Below are 21046 nucleotides of genomic sequence, written 5' to 3'. Positions count from 1 at the left end.
TGTGTAAAAAGCAAGGCTTTGTGACTACACAGCAGACAGGCAGTACTTTCTTTAGCCTTGTAATCGCAAGAGATAAGTGTCTTACACAGATGCAAATGGAGGAAAGACATAAGGAGTCGCAAAAGTGTTGCATTTACACACAAACACACATTGTAGAAACTAACCAGCCTGTGGTGTATTTAGCACATAGAAAAACACTTGATCAATTTTAGTGCTCTGCTGTGGGTTGGGACTTCAAAGTTTCAACATGTACTTTGTTTAGCAAGCAGAGGTAAATGCATGCTTGAACACGTCAAGCATGCATCTACTTGAACCACCACACACACACACACACACACACACACACACACACACACACACACACACACACACACACACACACACACACACACACACACACACACACACACACACACACACACACACACACACACACACACACACAGCTGTATTGTAGAATCAGCATTGTGACTGTCACTCATTGATTCATAGTTTCTCTCTTGAGGGATGTGGTGGATTTATCATGGAGGGGAATGTCTGAGAGCAAGAGCGTGGCGAGTTCCTTCTTGTGTACCATCTTGGCTCTGTCCGGCTCTGGCGCCAGCCAGCTGGTCACACATCACACATCACAGTCATCAATGACAAGCTCCAACTGTAAGGAACATCACCCAACTTATACTCATACAAAGACTTAGAATACAAAGACTCCACCCTAAGGAAAACCAATTCATCACACATCATCATTGAAACGCTTAGCAAATGGAAAAAAAATGTTTTTCTCATCCACATACACACTATGAAGACATACAGTTCAGCTGGTAACTGTGTGCCATTTCACAACATTAGAACTGCATTTGTTTCATAGACTTCCATGACGAAAGACACTTGGAAAAATTTGTGGTAAACCTTTCTTTAGCGACTCACAGATCTTTGAACTCTGCATTTGTGCTTGTTTGCACATACTTGAGCATGTAAATTCGGATGGAACAGCAGTAGCTATGATACAAGCCTGATGGTTAGAGAGAAAAAAAATGTGGCAGTAAAAACACATCAAAGTCATCCAGTCATCATCAAGGCAAAACAAGAACAAACAGTACAGCAATAAAAACCACACGTGGGCATGACGATTTTCCTTGCACAACTCATAAGGGATTCCTGTCTTATGTCATACTGTTGAGTCCGAAAAAGAAAGAGTATAAAAACTGAAGTAAAGGAAAAAGACTATTTTTTTTAGCTTTCTTCATTGATTCATGTTTTTGTTACAGCTAAATGGAACTTTGAGATGTTTCACAATAGAGTAGTAAAAAGAAGTTCAGCAAAAAGAGCAGAATGAACATGGCAGTGGAACCACAGTCTATAAACATGACTGACAGATGACATGTGATAATAAATGGATAACAACAAAACAAAAGAAAACTAAACAAAAAAGAAAAAACCCCTCTCATTTCCTGTTTCACACCAGACATGTTTTGAGGCAGCCCGGTTCTTAAACTCAAACATTTGTCCTCAGATCAACCTTTAGTTTTTGAACAGCCCGTTAAGAAGACAAGATAAGGCACAGTGACCAGCCACAGTCCATCCTTTAAAAATCAAAGCTTCTTTTCTGTTTGCAAGTGAATGTAAATGTTTGTGTTTATTACCTAGGTATGGTATACAAGAGACCATGCTCTGGCTGCTTATGTAGTCTCTCAGGCGTTTGTAGTTGTCTTCTTTGGACATCAGGTAGTCAAGTCGATCAAATGTTGCCTTGTCCTTCCGACTTAATAACTGTAGTTCAAAAAATAAATAAATAAAAAGTGGAGCAAAAATACATAAATAAACAAACAAACAAATAAATAAAAATACCATGGGGCCTAAATAGATATATATATCTATAAATAGATATAATAGATATAGCTATAACATATTAATTTCCTTGGCAGATGAAGTTCTATTTAAAATGAGTGAAATCTGATGTACAACATGTATGCTGTAATAGCTGTATGAACACAAAAGAAAAAGAAGCAGCCAATAGGGCTCCCACAGTGTTCTTTGTAAACACAGGCTGCTGGTTCATTGGATGTCTGGTGCCGAACTATCAGCCAGCTACAAGTTTGCACCTTCTTTATCCAATGATCTAAATATTTGTGTCCGTTTATATCACCAAGGGTGAATAGATGATTCACGGCTGATAACTGCTCAACATTTTTTCCCCCTTTTGTTTTCCCTTTCTGTTTGGAAAGTACGTCAAGTGTATGTGAATATGCTGCTGTCACTTACAGTGTCAAAGTCAAATGCAGTAATGTTGTAGGGAATATAATCACATTTGTTAGGAGCAAACTGTTGGCCAGAGCCAAAACACTTTCTCACAAGGAACAAAAATGTGAAATTATTTTAGCAGTTATTTGTCTTAATACGCTGTCTAATCTATAAAATATAAGAACTGACAGAGTTTTCAGTGGCCTCTGTTGAAAGGTCCAGTATTTCTGTAATGATACACATTACATCCCTGTTGACTGACAGCACTCTCCTAATAAATCCCAACTAGAAGGGAAATATACTCACTGCCCATGTTTTAGTCAGCCTGAAGATGGGAGCACTTTGTAACCCCGACACCACAGCCATGACCGCGTGGAGGTTGTTCATATCGCACAGTTTCTATGGAAAGTTAGTTCATGCCGCATACAAGTTGAGTGTGCACAACAAACATTTTTAACATCAGACCAACAACGTCACTTTGTACATAAAAGTGGGTACCTTGGCAGTGCGAATGTAAAGACTCAGCACCTCCGCTCTGATCTTTAACGTCTGTGCATGGAGGATCTCTCTCACCACCCAAAAACTCGTCTAGATTAAAAAACAAAACAAAAAATAACCAACCAAGTACACACACAAAGAGAGATTATGGAAATAAGCAAACTTATTACAGCACAAGGCAGATTTCAAGTTTGTAGAAAGATTGACAGGGAGTTCTGTCTTGTTAAATCTCCAGACTTTGAGACAAGAGCCAAGCCTTGCAGACAGTCATGACAAAAGCCAGTGATAAATTGGAGCAGGACAGCACTAAGCAGACTGCTAATGGGAATTCTCTATTAGAGTCGATTAGAAATTAGCTTTTGAACAAAAGCAAGCACTTCACATGAGAATACAAATGTTTCCAATCGATTACAAAATAGACATGCACCGAAACTCCTGATTTGTCAACCAAGAAAGGATCGTGTGCGTGTTCAGAGTGCTTGGCCAGACCGAGTAATGTTGGAAATCTGTCTCTCAGGGGAAGACGCTGCTGAGCCAAAGTTCTGATTGCACATACACACAGACAAGTCAGTGAATCAATCAGTGTTTATGCTCTGAGGAGAGAGGGAATGGAAAAAGGAAAAGGGAGAAGAGCGAGGGAAGAAAGGAGGCAATGGGAGGAGAAGTGAGCTTCAGTGCCACAGAGTTGTGTGGGCTTTCAAAGTCCACAGCTGTCTGCACATTGTGTTCAGCCAGACTGACCATCTTTGACATGTTCTACCTCGTTCAGATTCTCACTTTGCTGCTTGCCAATTCTTTCTGCTGTCCACACTTTAAGTGATTTTGTCCGTGGGGTCAAGACTACACCATTAAAACTGCAGAGCATCAATTGAGTAGGTGTGCTTCACGTGTGTCTCTAAATTAGCCATGTGTGCACGCTTTTATATCTCTAACATCAAAAGTCTTAGCAACAGTTAATTATTTCCACTTTTTCCTGGAAACTGCCCCAGGATTGTTTTCTTTTCAGGGAAGAGCTGGGGAGCGAGCAGATAAACTTATCCAGTAACTCACTCTTCTCCTAAAACACGATATATGTGTAGTAAATTCCTGCAGGTGGTGTGTCTTTAGTGCCATATGTGTTTAATTTTTATTATTTCACATGGAGAGATCTGTGGACGAGATTAGATGAAAATGGACAGAAGATGCAAGGATCATAATGCCTTCCATTTTAATTAGCATGTTTTTCTTCCAGACAGTGACCTCACAATCAGGAAAAAAAAACTAACAAACCTTTAGAGACTGAAGTTTCTGTAATGTAAAATGTGATTCAGTTCTTAGGGCACGAACAAGCTGCAGCTTCTCATTTAATTTTCTAAATCTTTTAACTTGATATCAGTCTGAGGTCAGAGGGGACCAAACATGTGTCTGAAATTCACTATACCACTGGGATTCATCACAATGCGCGTCCTCGTACATTTCTTGACCTTTAAGAATGAGACCGCTCATGATGACAATGCTGGTGTGACTGGTGTGGAGATACAGCGGCCACATGGACATGGGCCTATCTTCATGCAACTCGTATAATGAACTGGAGCAAGATTGTGTCCTTCGAACAGTCTCTATGGGAGTATCAAGGCCTCAGAATCAGAGTGGCCAGTTTCCAGTAACTCAATGATCATAAATAAGTGGACAGGCAGATCCAGCCCGCTGTGGATGACCCTATTTAATGGCCTGAGGGGAGGAAGGTATGGGATGGGATATCAGGACAAAAAAATGAGACAACAGCTGGCCGACAGGCTTGAGGTGTTGGTGGATCTAATTCCTGATTTGCTGACATGATAAAGTGAATTTATGAATGGTCATGCTCAGAATGAGTTTTGGTTTTACAATTGTAGTGTAAACTTAACGGTAGTTAGAAGTGCTTTTATGTTTAACTGGTGACTATCTTAGTAACATGCTGTCTAGAATGTGAAAAATATTTCCAGCACAGCAGGTCCTATATATTTACATATACACACACGCACACACACACATATATGAGAGAGAGAGAATAAAGAATGAAGAACAAATTTGATGAAAGTCTGATGGACATTTCTTTTTCCCCTGGTATGAATACAGTGTTTTCTCATTTGGCTATAATCATTGCATGAAATCATTTATTATTCCTGTTATTATTTCTGGATTATTTCTATTATTTCTTTTACTACTATGCAAGTCACTGATGAGAGGTTGATATTCCATGGCGAAGACAGTGTTATTCTGAATTAGTCTGCTCAAAAGAGTGGCCACTTTTCCTCAGCTCCACTGGCTCCCAAACTGTGGTGCCAGTAAAAGAGTGACTGAGGGAAGTGGAATATAGCTTCAGCTCATGCTAAGGAGCTATCTGGGACTCCCTCCTCCCCCAGTTCAAGTCATATTATCCAAAAAGCTCATTTTCCTTGGCTCCCAGCAGCTAAAATGTGTGCAGCTAACATCTTGAATCACTGTTTGGGATCTGCTATACATGAAGAAGTTTCCACAGCAACACATTCTTGTTAGATCATCTCATATTTATACTGGAGGGCAGTAAAGTGGGTCTTAAATAAGCCTGGCAAAAATCAGAAGAAGGTGATTCAATGGCATGGTTGCCCCTTACATCATTATCCACAACTTCCTGTTGATGATTTCACAGGGGACTGAAAGACCATGCCATACACAACCCTAACCCTAACCCTAACCCTGCATACATTTGGAAGTGTACGTCTGTCTACAGAAGCATATTAACAACTCCATGAGGGGCAAAATGCCCTGTCTTTGACTTACAGATAATCTTGATGATGAGTAGCAGGGCTGATATATGGAGGGTATTAGGAATTTCCCTGACAAGTAGGATTTAAAAGACAACCACCTCTGGCAGAGCTAGGGTGAGGATTTGGCATATGAAGGATGAAAGAGGACACAATGGAAAGAAGAGTTGCAATCTCTCCATTTCTTGAAAGCCAAGCCTCATAAATTTAAAACACTGGAAGGAGACATGGAGGTTTTCTCTCTCCGTATTTTCCTGTTGGCTGAGCCTTGTAGTAGCACTTAAGAGCAAACTGTATATGTGTCTCACCTGGTTGAATCTGCGAGTGAACGCCACAACGTTTGGAGCAGAGCTGTGTTTCTCCTTCTTGTTCCAGCCACAGCTTGACAGCTCCTGAAAACATAAAAACAATTAAGAAAATTATACGCAGATCCAGGGGAACTTTTTTTGCATACGTCAGCATACTGAATGTGCTGAACAGTGTAGTCACAGGTAACTCTGGGGAAGTAGAGAAGAGGACGCAATCAGGATGTAAGAGAGAGACAGAAAAGTTCTGTGAGGACAGGATCCAGTAAATTAATAAATGATTAATAAATGACTGGAAAAACAAGTTGGTGAAGTAATGAAGGAGCACACTCTCCCTCATCATGAATCATCATGATTTCCAAAACAAAAATGAAGATTCCTGGAATGTTCCTAAACCGTAATAAAATTAATCTATTAATTAATGTGAGTTAAAGCTCGTCTTAAGATACTAGGTACTTTATTTATCCCACATATGGGAAATTTGTTGTTTATAGTAGGTATAGAAAAAAATACAAGAATAGAAATAAAGAGTAGAAGTCCTCGAAGGGGGAAAAAAAAAAATTATATATATATATATATATATATATATATATATATAGCAGAGTTGCCAGTTTAATTTCCAGCAGTTCTGCTTCCCCACGTGTCGCTGCCCTTCTCTCTGCCCTATTTCCTGTCCATCTACAATGTTGTGTCACACTAGTGAATGGCCAAAAATAACATTTGTCTTTACAAGGGAGTGATATTGAGTCATTCCTTTATTAATTGGGGAATTGGTTGATGGGGTAAAGCAGATGTAATTCTTGCTGTTGTCACTTGATCATGACTGGATATTCAGTTATGGAAGATGTAAAGTCATTACCGGGACCGGAAAGACCCACAACTGAATGCCAGGCAAAAAAGTGAAACTACCAAATGCATTTTGGTTGAAATGTAAACTATAACTCCACTGTGAATTACTTTTAATCCTCAAAATGCAAATTATGATACATGTTTATCCCATCAAGTTACCAGAGACCATACGATATCCTTTTTTTTCCCCTCATATGCCAAAGTGCTTAAGCTATTTGAGAAAAAAGCTGAAAATCATTTTATTTGACAAACTGTAATCAATGAGCATTTAAATTATTTTCCTTTATTGAAAATAACTTAATAAAGTTATAATAGCTAATGGGTTTCTAACTTTTTTTCCCCGATGCTGGTCTTCCAAAGCAGCAGCAGCTTTGGAAGCAGCAGTAATTTCATTAAGTTAATTAAAAGAAGGCCAGTGATTTTGGAATGTGATCAGAAAATTCCAACAACACATGCAAATAGGCAGTCAGTACCAGGCTCAACTCCATTTGGCCTTGGCCATTGTCGTCTGTGATGAAGTAAAGACAGGAGACCACACAGACATCGCAAGGGGAACCCAGACCCTCCTTTGGCCCCTGCAGGCTGTTCAGAGGCCAGGGACACTGACGTAACAGTAGGAAAAATGTTGTGCAAGCTCCTCCTAATCCCTGCCAGTCCAGTCAACTAGGACTTCAATATGAACAGCTGAATCAGGCTGCAGCTCTCCCACACAATACCCCCAGTGATATTGTCTGACCGTCTGGAGGAAAGAACCTCCAGACTTCCCACAGTTCCTTGGCCTGGGTCACATCGGGACATCTACTTGCAAAAAGAAGTCATGTTCATTCAAGAGTGAGTTTCTCAGTCATTGGAGGCAACCAGTTGGGGGTAAAAAGACAACCTATCACATACAGATGTTAAAAGCAGACTTTCTTGAGGGGGCGAGGTGATGTCTCGGGAGCTATATTGCCTGAGTCAGGATGGGGATACGGCCAGAGGAAAAAGAGGGAAAGATGAAGTGATACTATAAAGACACACTCTAGGAGATTCAGCAGCATCTTGTGTGTAGCTTCCTCTGTTTTATTTGATTCTTCATTCCATGCAAGTAATGACAAAATACAAGTCAGAGCATAAAAAATTTATCATAGCAATGGGTGAAAATGGGACACTTAAACAAGCTGTAGTAGCTTGTGAATACAGCCCCAGTCACAACAAACACAAATAGTTTCAGCATGTTCAAGTTGCAGGACGTAGCTAACCCAGCATGGAGGAGACTCGAACCTGTCTCACCAAGGAGAACTTGGAGTTTATTTAAAATCTGTCCTTTTTAAACAAACGCTTCCCCCCTTCCTGCCGTCATGTCAATCATTCTCTTCTCCAACTTCCACATGACTTTGATGGTGATTCTTAAACAGAGATGTTCCATAGTTACTGGGAAGTGGGTATGTTTGTGTGTCTCACAGCCCGGACCAGCACCTGACCACCCAGGTAGACAATACACCCACAAGGAGACTCCCAGACGGTCCCACACCTTCCTCACTCAACACAACCACAACATTTCATCAACTATCACTGACCCTTCAGCACTGGACCACCTAGGCCTGTTTTCTAAGCTAACCATCCAACCCTCTGTCCATGTAGTTCAGCCTGAGGCTTAAGTCATTTGATCTATATTGCTCTGATTTTATTATCTAATTCCCAGTTTCCCCGTGTGTATCTAAGCAGCAGGGAACCAATTTACAACCTCTTGGAAACTATTACATCTTTATAGCCTTATTTATTGTAATACTTTATTTATGGCTTTTATTTTTTCCTTGTGCCTTTGTGGTCTAATTTACACACAGCAGGCATTTTTTATTTTACTTTATTCTTTAATCTGAAAACAGATGAGTTTTTGGAGACAGGCTCTGACGAGGGGAGCTCTGGGGCGAAAGGAGTTTTAAATGCTGCAGTAAAAGAGTGACAAAAAAAAAAAAAGCCATTCTGCCAAACCACACAGAACCCGTCATTTCCACATGCTGGTCTGGCCAGGCAGTTTTTTCATTCAAAGCACTGCCCTCTGAGGCTGCTGGAGGCTGGCTGTATCAACAGTCAGGTATATATGGTTAACATGGGGCTGTCAAATAAAACTGACCTCCAGTTACAAGCTACAATTAGGGCTGTCACATTATCTGATTTCCATTGAATTCATTGGAGCCAAAGAATTCATAACGACATTATCACAATATCTATGGAAAAATGTAGGGGAAAATATAATATTGTCAGGCACTTCCATCTGTAACTTGGCTTATTCTGTGTTATGTCACTTTTTTTGGAAAATGAACTGGACTCATACAAGTGCAGGGAGGAGAAGGGAGAGTCTGTAACCATAGCCATACAAAAATATATACAATAACATTTAATGGATGGTGAGAAACATGCCAGATCACCTGATAAACAAAAGACCCCAAGGCCCAACATCTGCCATTATGATTTAATTTTTAAGTATCAAGATTACTGCAAACGCTGGCATATCTCAATACCCGCGGATGCAACCATTACCAAATAACTGATAAAGTAAAATAAATATTTAACTTTATTTATATTTCTTTTTGTCAACAACAATACAACTTATACATTACAACACAATTCTCTTCCTTTCCTGTATATTCAAGCATTCGCCAGATGCTTAAAAAGTTGGATGCCCATTCCAAAAAAAACCCACTAGTGGAGGAGAAAAACAGAGACAAACAAAACGGAGGCACTGCATGCATCCCATAATGGAGAGTTAAAAGCAAATGCCAGATAGTTAGGCATTGAATGCATTTTTATGGAACAGAGACCAGATTCTCAGCCGAACATGAACCTGACCAAAACTTCACACAGCCCCTCAACTTTAAATGACTATGTCAATATCCTGTCATGTCTTAATACTGCTTTTCGTTACACAAAGTGTCAATTGCTATGCAAAAGTATTAGATAAACAAAGGTTCCAGCTGAATAAGCTAACCAGCTGCAGCCAAGCCACAAATATTGATGACCTTGTGTGAGATACCACAGCAATACCTTATGCTTTCATGTACATGGCAAGCGGAAAACACAAGTGGGGCGATGAGCTGAACAAGGGCTGATAAAAGTAAGGAACAGGCTGGTAAAAGAAGGGATATTACAAAGACTGGAGGTTTACAAGTAAGGTTTACTGCAAGAAGAGGAGTCTGCGGAGATAGATTTGCTGAAGATGAAAGCAATCAGTGCAACGGGAAATTTTCACAGTGGTGCCTGTTGCTTCAGTTTATAAAATAGATTAACTTTAATCCAAGGGTCAGGCTGTGCCACTGTTCTACAGATAAACCTTTACTCTGCTGTTTTGGGAAAAAAAAAAAAAAAAAAACCTAACCATAGGGGAAATGGAAAAGAAAAAACAAAACAAAACATACAAATAGGCATAACAGATATGGAAACAAAAGCTAAAAGTATATCATCTTTGTCAAAAAGGTCTGGAAGAGACTTGCAACGAGCAATTGGCAGTCTCCATTACTTTGCAGCGCACACCATGGAAAGCACTGTTTCTTCTTTTAGTACATGTGCTCTTTGTGACTCTGCCGTGCAAGTGAAAACACATCAAGCATGTTTGAAAAGAAAACTTTATTGGGCATTTGCTAAACATGATATAATTTTAATTATTTCTGTTATTTTTATCCTCTTAATATCTTTGGGTTTTTTTTTTTTTAAATCTGGAACTGTGGACCGAATCCTCTCTGACGAAGGAAACATGTCAGTGTGGTTTTTCTGTCACTGCTGCCAAACCGTTATTTTCTTCACCTCTCACCATGATTAATGTGCACTGACCATCACACTGACAGACTGTACCGAAAGCGACATTCCCGCCAGTGTTTTTTGAGAAGCAATTATTGTCCAATCCCCAGATCATAAAAGCACATGTACCAAGTCAACCACAGGTCCCAACAGAGAACTGTGTGTGCAACATTAAGTAGTTCTTGGTCTCTCACAATCAATGCTATAAAACATTAAGCCCACAGAGGAGACAGGCATGACGACGTGAAACACTACCTGCCTCCAGCTACAAGTCATCATCTCCTCCTTGACTCACACAACACTTTCAATCTGTTCAAAGGAAATCTATGCTGGGTGTTAGCATACTTAGCCGAGGTATGTATAATACAATGTGATATCTGCTTCCTGGGGGCTGAAGTTGGCAATTAAATTACTGACTTGGCTGTTGTCATGGTTGTGTGTTAAAACAAAGTCAACCCTCAACCCCTTACGGTCCCTTTTCATAACTCAGCCTCTCTTTTCCATTCAGCTTCTATTTCATAAAAATCCAGTTGCAGATTATGATCCACATATCTAATTACAAAATTAGAAATGGCCTGCTAGGAGTGGAAAATGGAGGGGGGGAAAGTCCCATGTCTTTTGTTTCATTACAATGCTTCTACACTTAACCAACTTTTATGTACACATCATGTAACTCCACATTTTCCACCACCTGATCAACTATATTACAACGAGAAATCCAACCCAGTTTCCTTTAGATAGAACCCATCAATGCTACAAACCATTAAGAATCACAGCATTGTAAATTTAGACGAGAGAAAAAAAAGATTTAGCGACAAGTCCCTTGCATCGTGTCTATATTCCATCTTGTCATTTTAATGGCGTTTCATTCTGCAGACCAACAGCCAAGAAGCAAATCAGCGATTTAGCCGAGGGTTGTAAATAAAATATCAGTGTGCTCTGCACATTTATTTTACCATCAAAATATAAGAAAAGAAACTTGTGTTGTTCCCATCTCTTATACCTGCACTGCCAACAGAAGAACACCACCACCCTCATTTATCAAATTCTTTGTCGTCTTCCTGTACTCTGGACATGGGTTGGGTTCCTTTTGCACTGCAGTGTATTATGAGGTGTCACCTATGTACCATTAAAAGCAGATGTGCTTAGAGTCTCTTTGGCTCTTGAATCTACTGTGTCAGAGTGGTAAGCACTCTTATCTGTTAAAAACTTCCTCTCTTTAGGCCTTTCCAATATTTCAGTTATTCAGATTAGTTATTTACTGTTGTCTTCTGCTGTTAACTATGACTTTTTCTACTTCATATACAGGGTGTGCATAAAGTCTCTTTACAACTTAAATGTATTACAAAAGCAAATGAACAGACATATGTGGAAATAATTCCAAAACGAGGAGTAGATATTGAAGTATTTTTGCCTCGTTTAATACACCTCTATGTGGGCACCATTAGTTGCATGAAGCGCATCAAGACGGTGCTTGATTTCTTGGCATGTCTGCTGTGATCTTTTGCTTTACGTCAGTGATGTCCCATATCTTTGTTTGATACACAATATCTTGAACATAACCCCACAGAAAGAAGTCCAGTGGAGTGATATCTGTTGAACGAGGTGGCCAGGGAATCAGGCCATCCCATCCAAGTGTTAGATTATTTATCACTGCCTATTTCATCAACAACGTACCTGAAATACACAAATGCAGTGCGATGAAGAACTTTGATAACCACTGAGTACATACAACAAATCTTATTAAGATATCTCATCAATTGCCTTTGTAATATTTTTTCAAATTGTAAAGAGACTTTATGGACACCAGGAAAGAGGAAAGGGAGAATAATCCATGCTTCCTATCCAGAGGGTTTGGCCAGACGTAAACCCATCTCCTCACACTGTTTTTGATGTCTCCGTCCACAGTTCTTGTGTTAACTTTTATTGCGATTGTGACAGACAGTTATCTTTTCTTCCTCATCCAGAGGGTTTGTCTGGACTTTTCAGGCTTCTGTCCATACATCTGCTCCATGTCAGCGCCCGAGTTAATGAGATCCTCTCTTCTACTGAAATATTGTCTGGAGCAATTTTCCCAGCTCATGCCAGCATGTCTGTTTATGTTTTATGTACACACACATGTAATATGGTCTAAACACAAGCATGCATAATTGTCTCTGGACTCGCAGGCTCAGAGTACTGTGGTGTCTCAGCCCAGTTACTCTGCTCCTCTCTTTCTCAGACCAACTAACACTCACATTTATATTATATTAAGGCAGTTATGAAGTGTTTATGGAAAGAGGAAAAATAAAAATCTTAAACACAGACACCAACAGGCCAGGCCATGGCTAGTTTGTGGTTGTTTAACTATTTCAATTAGTTATTGCAGCATTAGAGTTATTATAGAAATTAACTACAGCTTTGAAAGACCAAACAAAACAAAACAGTAACATCAAAGCAGATCATTTAAGTCATGAAATGGACAACATTTCCACCAAGCAGTTATAAGTGTAAGGGCCAAATTTAGTGTACCTGCAGTAATTATGCTGTAAGCTTGTAGTAATCATTTTGGGTCACTGTGACCGCAAATCAGAAACACTTGGAGTAAATCTGGTGGAAAATGTGATTCGTGTCTTATTTGTTATTATGCAAAAAGGCAAAATATGTCAACTTGAAACCCGCTGAAGAACATCTGGACATGTTGGTGTAATGCAAGAGACTCGACTGGAGATATATCCAATGAAAGGTCGAGTCCCGACGTTAGTTTAATAAATGAGAATTACAAAACACCATATAATGGAAACTATCACACTGCCTTTTCTCCACTGTCTTTGATGTCTTGAAAAAAAATGTGTTGCAAAAATTAAAATATTTGTTCCATATTAATGTGACTTTTAACCCCAGTTATGTTCATGAATGTCATCCATTCACAATAAGCCCTGATTTAGTTTCCAAGATTGTACAGATTTTAGCATACAGTAACTGCATTTAAGGCAAGAAAGGGCTGCATGTCAGTAAAAACACTATTGCACAACTCATGTTATTTAATATTTTCCGAATCAGGCACTGAATGGATTGAAAGAGCAGGCAAGCGCACGCACGCGCGCGCACACACACACACACACACACACACACACACACACACACACACACACACACACACACACACACACACACACACACACACACACACACACACACACACACACACACACACACACACACACAAACAGACAGCAGTGGAAACTCTCATTGGGTTCAGTTCAGTCATAGCTGAACCTTTTAGCGTTGTGAGAGAAAAGCACAGTAAGAGCAAGAAAAGCCTCACTAGTGCACTCTCTGCCAGGATGCTGCTGGGCCACTCTCCCTGTACGCTCTCTTCCTTTATTTCAGCCGAGTAAGAGTTTATAGTCCCTCCAGCATGGGACATGTGGCTGAAGTGAAACCATAACCCTACTGATCTGACCTTTAAATATTAACCCCGAACCATTATTTTTCTATAGAAGGACACAATGTTATAGGCTTGTAAATCTGAGTTTTGCAAGTCGTTCTACCAAACTGGACAGAATATGGGAGCAGCTTTACATTAATAAAAACCCTCAGTAGCCAGTGGAGTTAAGACAATGGGGTTGGAGTCCATAAGTTATCACTGAATTCCCTCTGCTTTTAGAAATGGCAGTACTCAAAGGACACTCCCTGATAGAACCTACTTTGGAATTTAAATTTTTTGCCATTGCTCAGACACAACAAGCTTTTTCAAAACGTTTGCTGAGAAGAAGACTATTACTGCACATGAGCACTAGCAGCAGTCAGACTATAGAAAATCATACTGGGATGTGGTCTTTGTCCCACTTTTATAAAGGCACTGGACAAACTTAAAGACCAGAAAAAACTGAGGTGACAGACAACAAGTGCAGGACTTGGTAAAGTACAAATACCCTTTTTCTGCTGTGATCAGTCTGATCACAGTTGCTGCTGAGATAACTAATGCACACTGTGACTGTAAGCAGAAAAATTAAGTAGGATGGAGGAACAAAGAGACAAATGGATAAAGTCAAAACTTAAATGTATAGATATGTACTTATATATATTCTTTTTAATGTAGTTCAGTTTTTTTTAATGAATGAAATCCTTTTATTTCACAATCCAATTAAAAGAAAGGGTTTAAATCTAAAAAAATTTAGGTGACTTCTTGGCTTCTCATATTAAATTTCAGAAGCTGCTAAGAGGTTATCTGTTTTCTCTTTTCTCTAAGGATTTGGTGTTAGCTCACCTCTGGCTGGATGGCTTTGAACACAGGAGCATCCATGAGCGTAATCTGGCCCTGGAGGAGGTGAAACACAACAGCATAGATTTACGTCAATACTACATCACAGTGACAAGATTGCATCTCCTCAAAACCCAAATGGCCAATTAACACACAATTCATAAACTGTCAAATCCATGGTCATTAAAATAACAGTTCAACAATTAAAATTACGCTTTAACAAGACAGGCTTTGTGATTTCAGGCAAATGAGTGAGACAGCATACAACTCATCATTCCAGGCATTCTCATTTTGACTAACAACAGCTTTTAACAACTTCTTGATTAATCACGGAAGATGTGGCATGAAATTGAAACAGGCCTCTCAGTTTAAATTTCATGTCACAAGAGTGCTGTCTTGTGGTTGAACAGAGTACAACATGGGACTATTAAAAGCATTCAAATCAGTTTATGGACATGAAGAGGAAATTGATGCTATTTGAATTGTTGTTCTGTTTGTATTTTGGGAATAAGCTCAGCAACACAACACTCCTCACATTATAAGAATAATTCAGCAGCTATATGATTCCTGTTGTGCTGTTGCTGTGGAACATTTTAGCAAATGCAGCCAGGGGAAACCTATCAGTGCTGCCTTGGCATTGCCAAGCAACATCAATTATTACTGATCCAAACTCTGACCCCATTTCCTCATCTTTCAACACATCCCCCATAATGTCTGAAGTCAGCATATCACTGAGCGAACTTAAAATTTCCTAAAATACTTACACATGCAATGTACCTATACAAAGACAGTCACAAATACAAAAACACAGATATTTCACTTACTGCATATTCTTCAGGAGTGACCTTGAGCACATCAAACACAACAGCATCAAAACTCTTCTTCAACTCTGAAGAACCCTTATCGCTGAGAGATTCTGAGCTGCTGCTCCTCTGGAGTACAAAAACACATAAACGCATAGACACAGACACTGGCATTAGAAAGTTGTCAGGTAAACAAAAGTGATGGCTGTGCTGTTAAAATTTATGAGACTCAAGTAAATAATGTGGTGCTGCAACAGAACTAAATAAGTACTGGATCCTTATAAGCATACATTAAAATCAGACACTTGGCAGAATGGACTCAAAGTTCTGCCTTTGACTAGCTTCTTTCAACAGAGTGGATGGATAACTGGGCTTGGCATCACCTCAGAGACTGTTGCAGCAGTGGTTGTGACAGTTGATTGGCCATTAGGGAGGTCCATCATTCCCACACCATCTAGCTCTAGCGCAGCAGACCATTCATCATCCTCAGCTGCAGCAACATCCACCTGCCTTTCTGGACACACACACACACACAAACAAAACAGAGAGTGGGTAAATTTTGCACCTCTTGTTGACTGCAATAATCATCTTGAACCAACAGTGCCACCTACTGGCTAAATTAAGTACATTTATTATTTCACTGGTTTACTCTCTAATCTGCACTCCACTCATCACCCAGCTTATATCATCCTCAAAAATGTATCTGTAGTTGAACTTGAGGTGGTGGGCATAGGGATGGCAGGTTCGGTTTTTGTCCCAGCAGGCCTGTGCATGCCATATAGACACATGTCATGTATGACACAAGACAGAAGGAACACTAACCTGCTTACACCCAACACCAGAGTATGACCTGCTGCCAACCATTGACTCTCTAGAATGAACTCATAAACTGAACACAGGAAGGAAGTTATAGGATTTTTCTTTTGCCAAGTGGCAAGCACAGCATATTAAGCACATCCTGTTACTCTGCAGACACTCTGGATTTCAACGGTTTCAACAGACACACAAACACAAAACAGCTGCTGAAATTGTCAGCTATAAGTTTATTCACATGAGTTTTGTTTTTCTCAAATGTGAGTAGCAAGTGTTTAATTAAGTGGATTTGATGACGCAGAGTATCTGAGGTCTAATATACTGCCCCTGATAAATACTAGGCCAGTTTGAAGTAAAATTTGCAATGTGCAATAACTTGCATGTGTTGATTGCACGTGGGCATAATGCAAGGATGATGAAAATATGATTTTTTTTTTGCTAACAATATATATTGATATAATAAGGTATTCCCAGTAATAAAGCTATTGAGCGATCCATGAAAATCTGTAAATGTGAACAGCAAATGCACAACACAGTTTATGGCATTAAATGTAAAAACACAAAAAGGAATTACAAGCTTTATACAGAAAATGTGTTTGCTCCCTTGATAAATTACTTCAATAATTTAATTAATTCTCATAATTTTTCTGGTGGTTGCCAGCTCTGATAATGAAGTACAATACATCCAGTATCACTGATACCACTAACAAAATATCAGCTATGGCAAATAATAAAATAAACTCTGCATTCCCACATATCTGTTTAATTATCTGGTACATAAAACTACACATAACTATATAGAGAGACATGATGATTATTCTTGATGCTTCATGATCTTTTCAATCATGCACCTTTGATTAGAGGCTCATTTCTACTACTTGTACAGACAGACTGAAATCTCAACTCTGAATGATTTCTTTTCAGGGTGATATTTTAATATTTCACAGCATTCCCATGTTCACTCAGAGCTGAGACACCCCAGGGAGTATTCTTTGCCAAAAAAACACAGAGACTGCAATAAAAAAAAATAAGGATTCGTTTAGAATACTGAGAGCTGCAAAGGCATCTCCTGTGTATTTGACAATGCGGACTTGTGTGTGTGTGTGTGTGTGTGTGTGTGTGTGTGTGTGTGTGTGTATTTTTGTCTCTTTCTGGCAGGTTCAAGGCTCAAGCCAATATGGCCTGTACTTTAAGAACCATTAACTGCCTTCTACGGTTCCATTCAGCTCAGCCAAGAACAAACAACTCTACATCATGTCAACATCCGTCACATTGTTTGACAGTGGAGTATAATTGCACTGGAAGCAAAAGCCAGTCTGTGTTTACAAGTCAAAGTCTGTCTCCTGTTTATAAAGTCATACATCTGTAATTACTATACTTCCTGGTCTAATACCCGCTACGTGCACACTTCTTTTTGTCATAAGGGGCCCTGGACAATTGACAAAAAAAAAAAAAAAACAACACAGCATTTTGAAATTTTGTTCATAGTGCAAATGCTGTAATTATTGTCCAGGCAAATAAAATAATTTGATTACAAAAAATTATCAAAGTAATTTTTCTTTAATTAAAACTTAATTTAGGCAACAATTAAGTGATCAATTTTAGAAACATGATTTTTATGTCCCTTTCCTAATTTTTACCATTGTTCTGAATAAAGCAAAATAATTAATTAAATTATTCAATTAATCAATAAAATGCTCAATTACAAAAAAATAATTGATATTTACTGCTCTAGCTGTAATAAATGTAAACATAAAACATGCAAGTTTAATCTTATGAAAAAAATATGAAGACTCCACGCATCACCAAGACTGAAACACTTTGCTTTTTGAAATTGCTGGACTCCCTCTACACTCCTGTGTGCCGAGAGCAATAAGTGATGTACAGTCATGTCTGCTCCTATAACTGTGATGTGGCCAACTATAATTGTATGCAAATAGACTTAAAAAACTTTGCAGCCATACAGATGCTCTGTTGTCACCACACCTTGAAAAATAAATAATTAAAGCCATACTTACTGGCTGTAGGTCATACGGGCATAGTGCTGCAAGTGAGGTTAACCTGTCGTTCTGTTTTGCTGCCTTTGTTTATCGAGTCCCCTTTGTCTGTGAGGTTGGCTTCTGTTGTCTGTTTGAAAATGAAAGAACAAGAAGCAGCATGATTCTTCTGAACACTGGGAGATCGCACGCAGCCATCACTAACACAATCAAAAACACACACAAAAAAAAAATGAAAAATCCAATGGCTGGTCTGATAGGTCCTTAAAAACAACCAGATATTGCAATGGATGCTAATGAGCACTACCATCAGGTGTGTGTGTGTGTATATATATAAAAAACCCAAACAAACAATACTTATAATTGTATGATACAGTCTGATTTCCTGAGTATATGATCACAATGTTGTTTTCTATTGTGAATATATTTGTCTCTTCTCTGATTTACATTTAGTCATTCAGAGCTGCCAAGTCAAAACAGAGTTCCTTGGAAATGCTACCTGAGTTAAAATGATTGCAGAGCCAAGCAATCCAAAGATTTTAAGTTTGTAAAAAGGTGAGTGCTAATACTGGATGGGCACTCAGTATTATCCCATGTGTCTAGTTGATATATGGATCTGATTTCTGGAAAATCGCTCTCAAATGGAAAATAATACTCGTAACTTTAAAACTTTGGATTTACGCCACTACTTTATTGGTTTTAAAAAAAATAAAATGTGTTGGCAGAAATGTGCTGAAGAAAACGGTGTGGCATATTTATTCATTTGTTGGAGGATCCAAATCACTCATGCCCCTTTGCACCAGCTTAATGGGACATGCCTAATTCTGATCTTCCTCTGTGCCTCCACACTTCAAACATGACCAACATTAACCAGTAGGTGTCACACTGCTCTTTGAGATAAAGTCAGTGTGTTGCACTGTGTGGGACCCTGAGAGGCCATGTACAAATGTTGCATGCTGACAGACAGTCGTTGGCCTTTGGCCATCACATTGGGACTAAGATGTTCTTCTCATCCCCTCTAAGTTGTTATCACGCTGGATAGAGGTACAAAGATCACCAGCAGAGCAAACAACAGATTAAGATTTCCACAAACCAAAGTAAACATAGGTTGTATTACACACATTTAAAGATCACATGTAAACAGGAAACACTTTCTCTGTTTCAGTACAGCTTCAAAACAGGCCTGATGAGCAACCCGCTTTTGTGCTGGGAAAAAAGGAATAACCAATCTTTCTTCTGAGTTGATTTATGTTTGGTGACATATTTCCACACAGTTGAGTCATCATCATACTCTGCTTCCTGGGGTCCAAGTCAAGGGGCAGTTCAGTCAAAGGAATATTATGTATATAGCGATAAACTTTATGTATGTAACTTGTAATTCGTTGGAGCGAGCAAAATATACTTTAATTTCTATTGGATAATACCTCAGGACACCATGACAGGGATTACAGGAAGAAGCAAAGAATAACAGAAGAGTGACAGGGCCTGGAAAGAGCCATGCTGGGGTTTGTAGTGGAAGATGCGTCACTTCACAGCATAGCAGGTGCTGCTGAATTAGCTGCCTATCCCAACCTCTTTTCACATTTCCTGCTTTTTGACATTCACATGCTGTAGTTCAAACACAAAAGGTGCTGGCAGCCTAGCAGGCCTCATTACTAAAGGGCACAATGCACACAAGCAAGTGCTTCTGTGTGTTGTCGTGCACATGCCTGCATATTTGTGCATGACAACACATTCCACATCCTGCACTGACCCTTTACATTCCTGTCTCCAGTGACCCTGAAAACAGGACCTCAACACCTCCAATTGGCAAGTTGTTCTGATGTTGCGCATCTCCTGTCCTTCACATCTTCACTGCAAACTCATTTTACAGCACCTGTCCGTCTTCAAGTCAAAGTCCGTTTGGATTGACGAGCAATAGGGAAATTTTACAATCATTAAAATAAAACTAAACACATGCATCGCATGGGAATAGTTGTGGCAATGGAGATATTTTCTGCTTTGGTTTCTTTTGTGAAGCCTTAGTCCTTTCTAAGCAAAACATTTGATGGCAGCATTTTCCAAAATGAAAATTTGCTGTTGCTGTGTCAATACTACACTGTAAGTCTTTACATGTTTACTCACTGCTCCATGTCTGTCGCAACATGAAGCACAAGCTACCATAGGCACACAGAAGGAAGGATAAAGGATTAGTGTGATGAGCGTGTGTGTATGATAGAGGTTTGTGTGTCCCTTAACAGAACTGTACTTGTATGATTAGGGAAAGGTCACACGCTGTGAGACTGTGAATAAAGCATCAGATGTGAGATTTCTGTAGTGTTCAGTATTAACAGAGCTTTGTGTGACTTTGGCAAAATCTACCAGTCCCTGTCTGCAGCTCTGCAGGCCTCTCTTTGACACCTAGCAGCCCTGCCAGGCTTGCTTCTCAATCTGCTCAAAGGTTTCTGTGAAAGCACAACAAATATCGTCCTGCTGACGGCACAACTCATAGACCTTATAAGGCTGAACAGAGAAGAGAGCCCTGGCCTTTTTATGGCAGTAAAACGACTAAGAAGAATATAAATGTCTTCTTTTGCTCCAATGTGCTTTCTGATAAAACTCAGTATCCTTACATCTGTACAACGTTACACGGCACTCACATATGCTTGCTGCACTGTCTGGCAGTAACGCGACTTGATGCATTTAAAAAGCATGTTGCAGATGCACCAAAGTCAGGGAGCCAAAGTGGGTCAGTGTGTTGAGCTGAGAAGTGAGGGAT

The 21046-nt window shown here is 39.4% G+C and overlaps 1 protein-coding gene across 3 annotated transcripts in view; it reads right to left on the bottom strand.

Moving 5' to 3' along the window:
• The window catches only part of ralgps2 (Ral GEF with PH domain and SH3 binding motif 2), a 64841-nt gene that overhangs the window by 29412 nt on the left and 14383 nt on the right, over positions 1–21046 (bottom strand). For 2 of the 3 annotated variants that reach the window (XM_029499357.1, XM_029499358.1), the window contains exons 2-9: positions 18310–18418; positions 15862–15988; positions 15500–15607; positions 14682–14732; positions 5810–5893; positions 2737–2826; positions 2545–2637; positions 1641–1767 (exon numbers count right to left, since the gene is read on the bottom strand). In XM_029499357.1, coding sequence (XP_029355217.1) covers positions 1641–1767; positions 2545–2637; positions 2737–2826; positions 5810–5893; positions 14682–14732; positions 15500–15607; positions 15862–15988; positions 18310–18323 — 694 coding nt within the window. In that variant the 5' untranslated portion in view covers positions 18324–18418. Of the gene's footprint in view, positions 1–1640; positions 1768–2544; positions 2638–2736; positions 2827–5809; positions 5894–14681; positions 14733–15499; positions 15608–15861; positions 15993–18309; positions 18419–21046 lie in introns of all 3 variants that reach the window. The other variant, XM_029499359.1, reaches the window with a different exon arrangement.

This window comes from Echeneis naucrates, chromosome 4, assembly GCF_900963305.1.
Source record: "Echeneis naucrates chromosome 4, fEcheNa1.1, whole genome shotgun sequence".
NCBI classification, from domain to species: Eukaryota; Metazoa; Chordata; class Actinopteri; order Carangiformes; family Echeneidae; genus Echeneis; species Echeneis naucrates.
The sequence above is the reverse complement of the archived record's forward strand: the minus strand, read 5'-3'. Positions and strand labels throughout refer to the sequence as shown.